This window comes from Rutidosis leptorrhynchoides, chromosome 3 (assembly GCF_046630445.1).
Source record: "Rutidosis leptorrhynchoides isolate AG116_Rl617_1_P2 chromosome 3, CSIRO_AGI_Rlap_v1, whole genome shotgun sequence".
Lineage (NCBI taxonomy): Eukaryota > Viridiplantae > Streptophyta > Magnoliopsida > Asterales > Asteraceae > Rutidosis > Rutidosis leptorrhynchoides.
In genome coordinates this window covers 268,722,092-268,732,429 of record NC_092335.1, presented here as the reverse complement: position 1 = coordinate 268,732,429, position 10,338 = coordinate 268,722,092, and the positions used below count along the sequence as shown (strand labels likewise).

At 33.5% G+C, this 10,338-nt stretch overlaps 1 protein-coding gene across 1 annotated transcript; it reads left to right on the top strand.

Moving 5' to 3' along the window:
* The first annotated feature begins 8,147 nt into the window (after positions 1–8,147).
* Positions 8,148–9,995, top strand: LOC139900979 (uncharacterized). Its single transcript, XM_071883722.1, has 4 exons — positions 8,148–8,340; positions 8,452–9,044; positions 9,150–9,254; positions 9,522–9,995. The coding sequence occupies exons 1-4, from the start codon at positions 8,148–8,150 to the stop codon at positions 9,993–9,995; spliced, it is 1,365 nt and encodes a 454-aa protein (XP_071739823.1).
* The last annotated feature ends 343 nt before the right edge of the window (positions 9,996–10,338 follow it).

Here is a 10,338-nt window from a genome sequence, read left to right as displayed (position 1 = left end):
TTCTTGATGATAGTTTGAAGCTGTTGGTTCGTGGTGTTGGGTCTATTCGAAGGCTGCAGTGACAGCAACAATATAGCAGCTACAGTAGCAATGATTGAACAATGGTTTGTAGGGTTTAGTTGAAGATGGTTAATCATAGGTTTGTGGTTCACGCAGGAAAATAGGAAGAAGCAGTACATAAGTGTATGGTGATCAATGGGTGCTGTACGTATATATATCATCATGTATATATAGAATGAGATGATGGTTGATGGGTTGTTTTGTGTTGGCTTTCATTTTGTTGCAAGCTGATCAGGAGCAAACAGAAAGGAAAGTTAGCAGTCGAAGTAGAAACATCATAACAATAGTAGTTCGATCATATAATAATAGTACATGGTTTTGATTTAGACTGAATACGGAACAACCGACTAGTGAATGATTCGGTTTGGTTTTGTTGTCGTTGCAGATTGATCATGGATGATGGTTATGGTTTTGAGTGTGAGGGTGATCGGTGGTGGTGTTTAATGGTGATTCTTGGACAATCAAAACAGATTGACTAAACTTGTAGATAAGTGATAGATCTTAACTGTAAATTATAAAAATAACAACAAAGGTAGTAAAATGATAGTGGCGGTGGTTCTTTGAATGGTGGTGCGATGGTTTTGATGGTGTTCGGCTATGGTGGTGACCGGTTGTGATGATGGAGGTTCTAAGACATAAAGAAGGAGATGATGGATTGGTTACCTAATCTACAAATTTTATTCGGAGTATTTATATTTGTAATTGTTATTGTTGTTTGTTTGTTGGAGAAAGAAAGGAAAAATAAGTGGTGTGTGGTCTTGCCTAAAGACATGAGGGAGTTTTATATAGTTATTTTATTGTATTGAAAAGTTGAAAATAAACACAAAACACTGTAATATGATATGTTATGGTAATCAAACGTGTTACAATAAAATAATATAAAAATTAAAATATCATCCATCTCAATTGAAAAGTTATGAGAAAACAGTGAGCAGCTGTTTAATTTGGATCGTTATACTGACAGTTTTTCAAGGACTATTATATCGTGCACTATTTGAAATCAGTGGCGGATAAAAGTCTTCAGAAAAATTCTATATTTTTACAGTAATTATCTTTATTTATTTAAGTGATTTTGGTATAAAATTCGGTCATTAACTATTAAATAAAAGTTACATCAACTGTCCCTCTCATTTTTAGGTAAAATATAAAAAATGTTAAAATTAAATAACTAGATCCTAAATACATTTTTAATAAGCCTAAAATTTATAGAACCTATTTTCGGATCACCGTTTATTTTAAAATTACATAAGTTTGAATTTAACTTGCTTAATATCAATCGAAACATTAAACGAGTATTACAATCATTTAATATTTATTTTTAATTTACTTATTTATATATAGAGATATATTTTAAATAATAATTATTATAATATCCTATTTTTATTTCATTAATTTTTAATAACAACAACATATAATACTTCAAATTGTATTTTGAATTATTATTTATATATACATACACACGTATCTTATTACAATTAATTGTTCGTGAATCGTCAGAAATAGTCAAAGGGTAATTGAATGAATGTAAACAGTTCAAAAGTTTTAAGACTCAACATTACAGACTTTGCTTATCGTGTCAAAATCATATCAAGATTAAGTTTAAATTTGGTCAGAAATTTCCGGGTCGTCACACGTTTCATAATCAATGGTTCTTTGCATAAACATTAAAATTCTAATTCATACAAGTTATTAAAACATCTTGAAAATAATCATTAATTCTAACTAGGGTTCATCTTAATGCCCCAAGTGAATACTAACAAGCTTAGCTCATCATGCAATTAATAGCAAGAATCAAGCAAATAAATAGAGCAAGATTTAAAGTAAACATTAAAATAAAAGTAAACATTGAATGTAAATAAGAAATACCTCAAAAGAATTGCAGAATAATGCGTTAGGAGAATCTTTAGAGTCCCTAAAATGATTAAGGATTTAATTATGATAAAACAGCAATTATGTACACTAAAATGTTATGTGTAGCCAGCATAGGTTTATTTATGTATAGACAACATTTGTTGGTGTGTCAAGTGTCCCAGTATGTTGTCTGGTCTACCAGCACAAGGTAGACAGTATTCTTCAACCAGCACATGATGTGTGCCTAGCAAATTATGAAGATCAAGTGAACCAGTAGAAGAACCAACATAGCTGGTAGCATCATACAACACTTAGAAGATTTATGCTCCATTACAAGCATACAAGTTTTCTGTGTGGTCTACATAAATTTTACTATTCAACAGAAGTCGAAGACAAAGTTGAACAGAAAAGGACAACTATCGGCGGCTGACAAGTGACCTTACAAGACCATGTGGGAATGCAGAAGTTTAACGCATGTGCAGACATTTGTAAGTCAACGCCTAGGGAACCCAACATTCTATTTGTTTATTCAAATAGTGGTGCCAAACCGAATTGGGGTGTTCCTGCAAATAGCTACCAAAGAGGAAAGAAAGAGAGCACGCTCTCTGATACAGTTGTCTACACAAGTACATACATCATATGTACCAGTGGATAATAGATCAATTACGTGGATAATAGGACTCCTATAAATAAATGTTTTCACTATTGTAATATTTAGTGGTGTGAGTTTATTTAAATAGAGTCCAAACTTATAATAGCTTTAAGATATCCTCTTTAGCTATACTTAGGTGTAATCTGTATCAACCAACTGGTTTATTCCGCCATTAAATAGTTATGATTCTTTGAGATTCATATCAATAAAAGAATAATGTTGAAAATTACCCAAGGCTCTTATTTAATTATCTGTTTAAATACGCTTAACTGTTTTATAACTTGTTTAAACAAAAAGGATTGTATTCACCCCTCCTCTACAATATCCATGTTGTTATTTAAGGGACTAACAGAATCCTTAAAGACTTAAATGTAAAACCAAACTATTCTTGTGAGAAAACTAACTAAAAACATAATAAAAATGAACTGAAAACTGCATACAAACTCTATAGGTTGCCTCTCTATTTATGGAGCAAAACCCTAAAAAATTTGAATTTCATTCCAGCCGGTGACTGTTTAGATAGTTGACGATTCTTCTATAATTTAGTTGGTGGCTGGGGTGTATTGTCGGCCGGCCTTATCAATTCTTCCAGAATCTTTGATGCCCAGCTGGAGGCTCTTTGATAGCCGGTAGCTCGAATTATTTTCTTCAGATTTTTCGATCTTCACACATTCATCATTCTAGCTGCCGACCCTGTTTTAGCCGGGGGCTCTCTTTCAGCCGTCAGTTGCTTTTCTCTTTTTCGGAATTTAATTATGATATTCAATATAATAGCTGGCAGTTGTAGAACAGATGGAGGTTGTTTTCTTTAACTTTACTTCATTCATCATCCGTACTTCATCCAACTCTCGTCCTTTTATCAACTATAGTCTCCTTTAACACCATTTTTTGCCACTTTTCCTACAAAATCACTTTAACTATTTCAAACACATAAAACATTAATTTGTTCATAGAATAGACACAATTTATCTTAAAATAGAAATAATATCGCCTTAAATTAATATATCAAACATGTATAAAATAGGCGATATCAACATAGAAATGTATATTCAAGTTCGAATAATGATGCTCGTTTAGTTATTGAGATATTCGTTAATGAAATAAGTTTCTAAATAAGGATATCATGACAGTAATTTCAATCAATTATATATTTAGTTTCGGGATATAATTGCTTATTTATGTAAAAATTCATGCAATATCAATCACTGGCTGTGCTTGTAGCATAACAATAGTTGTAGATAAGCATATAGTCGTTTGTATACAAGTTAGAGAATTATATGAATGAAAACACACTAATATCTTTATACTTTCTTAGTTCTCTAAAAGTTTCAAGCTCTAGTTTTTTATTTACAAGCTCCGACCCTTGAGATGATATCACCATAGGAGTCACCATCTTGCCTTTTTCTATCATACTAACAACCAAATGAGCTTATAGAACCTAGGATCAAGGCCAAGATAAGATGAAATCACTACAAGAAAAGAAAGAACCAGAGGCTCAGCCAAGAAAAGATAAATTAGGGTTTTCAAGACACAGAAGTGAAGAATCAACTCAGGATTGAAGTCTAATTAACAACCAATACATGAGATCTATAAAAAGGACCACATGAACCCAAGACCCATCCAAGACACCTACAAAGAAAATTAAGGAAGCAGGAACTCAAAGTAACAAAACTAGGGTTTTCTAAATCCTAGAATCATATAACTCCTTGATCTACCTAATCAAGGCACTAGAAGACCAACCAGACATGGAAAAACTTAAACAAGACATATATATGATCTATAACCAAGAGCCCACCAAGCTACATACATAGAGATCATGAAGAATCATTATCAAGGTTGCACCGAAACACTAAAATCATGGATTCTCTTGATTGATCAAACTAGAGCTCAACAAGAAAAAACTGAAAAAGCCACCACTCAAATAAGAGGCATAAGAAAGAAATAACAAAAGTTCGAGAGAAAAGTCAAACCGAGCAAGAAGATCAAGATAAATCAAGATTTAAGCATACTAGAAAGACATTCACAACCCTAATCCATCCTAAACACTATTTTAAGCCTCGGGACCTTTGGGAAACGACCCAAGGACGTATGTAAGATCAACAACAAGTATTAGGACTTCAAATATTTCACCAAAGGAGACTCATACGAACCCGAAAAGTACCAGGAATCACCAGGAAACCTTAGAGATCAACAAATGAACAACAAGGACTTGTAAGACCATCAGGAAACCCTAAATACACATCCATGGACTGAAGAAAGCAAGATTAAAATGCATTAAGCTATCCTAGACCACTCAAGGCTTAAGTTCGACACTTAAACCCTAGCAAGATGCATAAACTCGATAACTATACCCTAGTATAAACCGAATTCATCTCCCCTCTTTCTTTCAATCAAAAATTCAACACTCACATTCATCCCCAACCATCCAAGCTTATTAATTCGGGTTGTACACAATCCCTCCTACCAAATAAAATCAGTTTACATACCCACACAATGTATTATAGGAATTTTGATCAAAACTACACACCCACAGCTTTCATTACACAAATTCGGATCAAAACCATAAACCTCACCTTGATGCCAAACGAAATTCAGATCAAAACCCCAAACCACACCTACATCCTTCGCGAATTCAGTTCTCCTAGCCCAACCTATGCCCAAATTGATTTAATACCCTCATTCGTTGACTTTCCTTGCACATTCCATTTAAACCTCCTAGCCAAGTCTAATCATTACTATAAATAGCAATCAACTGAAGCAAAAGGAGGTTACGTGCAGTTTCACTTGAAGAACTAGTAACTACACTCACTTGTAGTTTTATAATTCTCTTTATATTAGTCTACGTAATCAGAAAATATTATTGAAAGCTACTTTAGATTGTTTGTAACTAAATAAATTCGTACGGAGATTCTCCTAGAACGAGAGGATGGAAAGAAAGATTCGATCTACTTAAGGTAACATTTATTATTCTATGCTTAACACATTTGATTGTATTTGTTATGATCTTCATGTCTAAAATGAGTTGAATAAATTCTTGTATTTATTAGACCATTGTCAACGGCCTCGTGTTGGGCATGCCCTTCGCCTCTGCCTCGAGGGCGCCGTTAGCATTGGGTGTGCTTGGCCTCGCCCTCAAATCAGTTCTGGCACTTCGTGCTGCTATTTTTTTCTCCCAAGCATATGTGAGCATGAGCCAAATTCAAACTTTTGAATATGCAATGGATAGTTTTATTAATATTATTATTATTTAAATACAATTAATACACTATTAAACAACACTATCTAATTATAGTTTTTCACACATTCAAACTCACTCTTTACTCCACACTACCAAATAACCTCCTTATTTTTACAAAGAAAATAACTCATGGAACCCACTGCCGTTTCGATCGAAGTATATAACAACGGTAAGTTTTCGCCAAAATATCAGTGGTACGTAATGGGTGGAAAAAAATTGTTTGAAAACATTGATGTTAGTCAGATACTCAGATGGATATTTCAAAACTGTATGTATTTCTCAAAGAAAAGGTACCGATCGAACACTAAGACATGATGTATTATGAAGAAACTAAGAAAAAATTCGATTTTCTTAACACGCGTAAGGAATGAGATGGAATAAAACGTGGAGCAGTGACCAGACAGGAACCTATACACTTGCATCTTGTTTTCATTGATGAAGATTATCATCCGAAAATAGAGAGTAATGATGAGGAAAGATGGTTAGCAATGACACGATTGATATTAAAAATTACCGAATTCGTATTTTATATAACGTTTTTTTTTTTTAGTTTATATAACGTGTTAGTTTATGTAATGTTTAATTGGTTATTTAAAAAATTGTAACCGTATTTATGTATGTTATTAAAAGTGTTGTTTAATAAAAATAGTTATATTAATAATAATAATAATAATAATAATAATAATAATAATAATAATAATAATAATAATAATAACAATAATAATAATAATAACAATAATAATAACAATAATAATAATAATAATAATAATAATAATAATAATAATAATAATAATAATCTCTATCTCTATCTCTATCTCTATCTCTATCTCTATCTCTATTATATATTATAACAAAAACAATATTAGCAAAGCATATTTAATTTTAAACGTTAGATCATCATTTAGAAAGTCAATTTAATCATTAAATTAGATTATTAGTCAATATTTCATTAGTTGCTCTTATCTCAACGATTCAACTATTCTTACAATTTTATTTAATCTTCCACTCTAACTCTTACCATATTAAACTATTAATTATTTATTAAATTACTAGATTTATTTACTGAATTTATCTTATTTAAAAATCTACGTATATAATTGATGCAGGTGAGCTGGGCAGTGTAACCAGTAACACAACCAGCACAAGCTCCAAAGATTTTACACCCGAGTTAGGTTAAGCAATGGTCGTGTTGCCATCTCTTTCTTATCATCTAAGTGTTTTTGTAGCTGGTTCAAAAGGGTCAGGGGTTACCCTACTTCAGTCCTTAAACTAAAGTAGTTAAGTTTTCAAGAATAAAGTTTTTGATAGTTGAAAGCAAGCCAGCACAGAAGAAGAACCAGTAGCCGGACCAGCAAATGAGTTTAGTTCAGCCAGTAAAGCTTTAATTCACTCAGCCGAATGACCCGCAAAGCTATACTTAGACAAATCGGCTAGTTCAACTAGCTGAAGAATTTTAGTTCAACCAGCACACGAAACATAGTTCAACTAGCAGGCGACACTGTTTTCTTTCTGAAGGGCTAACTTGCTGATACGATTCAAAGTTTACTTATGCCTTCAATAAACCGGCCAAGTCATATGCTTAACATGTGCGTGGCTGTTCTAGAATGTTAGCTGTCTAAGGAAGATTCTCATCTATCATTGGCTGCTTTTTATCATGGGATGAGCACTACCAAATGGCAGGTTTTTTGCAATTTGTGTCCTTAATTCTTATTGGCTAATTTGTAATTTTTTGTCCTTTTTGTCTCCATTTCCTTTTTATGTTTTGTCTTATCTAGAAAGTAGTTGTTATGCTTCTCCTATAAATAGAGAGCTCTTGTAATTGTAAAACTTGGTTGATGAATGAATGAAAGTTTGATAGAGCTTATCTATTTACAAAATCTCTATGTTGTTACGAATCTTTGATTCCGGTGGCTAAGAGTGATTTCTTTATCAGTGTTTGTGGTGTTACTTTATCAAATATTGTGGTAAAATCCAAATCTTCATATCTGATATTATAGATGTGATGGAATCTTTATCAGCTGTAATTGAAGGTTTAGAGTGTTTCAAGATCTCTGATTGTGGTGGTGTCTTTATCAATTTAAGGTTTGGATTCTTTATCCTTTGTTTTCTTATTTTGGAGTTTTTATACTCTGTTTTGGGTTGTTGCTGTTACAAATTGGGGGTTTTGTGTTCAGATCTGTTGGGTGAAGAAAGCTTGTTCTAAATTGCATTTTTAAAGTTATAATTACGCATCAAAGTGGTATCAGAGCTTAGGTTGCTAATCTAAAGCTTTCTTATCAATTTTATTGTTGTTTTAGTTCATACGATGTTTTGAGCTGAAAAGCTTATTTCCAGATCTGATTTGAAATGGCTGAGATTCCTAGAAACATGACTCTTGAGGAAGCTCATAATCTTCGAAGAGATAGAGCTATTGAAGCTCTACAACATCAAATGGAAAAAATGTTTAATTTGTTAGAAGATGGTGTGCCAAGAAGAAATAGAACCAGATCTGAAAATGGATATACAACCATTGTGTTTTCTAGTACTGAATCTGAAGATGGTATTCATGGATCTACTGATGGATCTCATGCTTCTTCACAATGAAGAAGAAGGCATAGGAAACGAGCTGATGATTTGAAAGATATCAAGATAGATCCACCTGATTTTGAAGGGTCCTCTAATCATAAAGATAATTTTGAATGGGTTCCGACCATGGATCGAATTATGGAGGTTAAAGGTTATGATGATAAAAAGGGCTTGAAAGTTGCTGTAATCAGATTAAAGAAGTATGCTTCCATGTGGTATGATAATCTAAAAAAGGAAAGGCAATATGAAGGAAAGAAGACCATCAAAACCTGGTCCAAGTTAAAAGAGTGTATGCAGAAGAGGTTTATTCCTCAAGCTTACAAGCAAGATCTGTATATCCAAATGAATACACTAAAGCTAGGCAGCATGAATGTTGTTGATTACATTAGAGAGTTTGAGCAGCTCAAAATTCGTGCCAATGTCAAAGAAGCTGAAGAACACACTATAGCAAGACTCATTGGAGGCTTAAATGCTTCTATTATTGATCAAGTTAAAATGCAACCTCTATGGACTTTTGATAGTGCTTGCAAGCTGGCTATTCAAGTGGAGAAAAAAGCTAAAAAGAAAAATAATTTCAAGTCTTATTCCAAACCAGCAATGCTGCCTATGAAGGGTCAATTGTCGATGTTGCCTAAGCATAACATGGCAGCATCCAAAGCCATTAAAGGCAAAGAGCAAGTTGTAGCTGGTCCCAAAGATGATAGGAGGAAATGCTTCAAGTGCCATGGATTTGGGCATTTTTAAGCTCAATGTCCTAACCAGCGTGCTCTTACAATAAAGTAGATTGAAGATTTGGAAGGGGGTTTTGAAACTGAACTAGCATATGATGAGTCTGATAGTGAAGAGTTTGTTGCTGCTGATATTGGAGAGTTTTTAATGAATCGAAGGGTAATGCACTCCGCTGAGATTATTAAAGATAAGAGCCAGCATGAAAACATCTTTCATTCAAGGTGCACAGTCCAGGGCAAAGTGTGCAGCCTGATTATTGATAGAGGCAGCTGTGAAAATGCAGCATCCGCTCACATGGTGGAAAATCTTGATCTGGTTACAAAGAAGCATCCTCATCCATACAAGCTTCAGTGGCTTAACCAAGGCAGTGAGGTAAAGGTTACTCGCCAAATTACTATTCCATTTTCTTTTGGCACCGTTTATCAGGATGAGATTACTTGTGATGTTATTCCTATGGATGCTTGTCATTTGTTGCTTGGAAGACCTTGGTTATTTGATAAGTATGTCTATCATAATGGACATCAAAATACTTATTCATTGTATGTGAATGGTAAGAAGATCACCCTTACTTCTTTAAAGCCTAGTGAAATACCTAGAGCTGACCCTACTGCTAAGAATGATAAAACTTTGTTTATGAATCAAGCTGAAGTTGATACTAATTTAAAGGGTACTACTGGTGCTTACTTGTTACTACTGGTCGAAATCGATGAGTTGAACCAGCATGATGAAGTACCAGCTCGGGTAAAACCATTGTTATCCGAATTTTCTGATGGTTTCCTAAGTGAATTACCTGCTGGTTTACCACCAATCAGTGGTATTGAACATCAAATTGATCTTGTACATAGGTTTGTTCTTCCTAACAAATTAGCTTATCGATGTTCTCCTCATGAAGCAAAATAATTAGAAAAGCAAGTAAATGAGCTGGTTGCAAAGGGTTATGTTAGAGCGAACATCAGTCCTTGTTCAATGCCAGCTTTGCTGGTTCCAAAGAAAGATGGTTCCATGAGAATGTGTGTAGACAGCAGAGCTATTAACAACATCACCATCAATTATAGGTATCCCATACCTAGATTAGATGATATGATGGATGATGTGCATGGTTCATGTGTATTCTCCAAAGTTGATCTTAGAAGTGGGTATCATCAGATTCGAATGAAAGAAGGAGATGAATGGAAGACATCTTTCAAGATCAAGGGTGGATTGTTTCAGTGGCTGGTTATACCTTTTGGATTATCTAATGCAC

Coding starts and splice junctions, on each gene's coding strand:
- LOC139900979 (XM_071883722.1), top strand. CDS start 8,148: ATGGCTGAGATTCCTAGAAACATGACTCTTGAGGAAGCTCATAATCTT. Junction 9,045..9,149: donor CCATTAAAGGCAAAGAGCAA/GTTGTAGCTGGT, acceptor ACAATAAAGTAG/ATTGAAGATTTGGAAGGGGG. Junction 9,255..9,521: donor AGTTTTTAATGAATCGAAGG/GTAATGCACTCC, acceptor ACCGTTTATCAG/GATGAGATTACTTGTGATGT.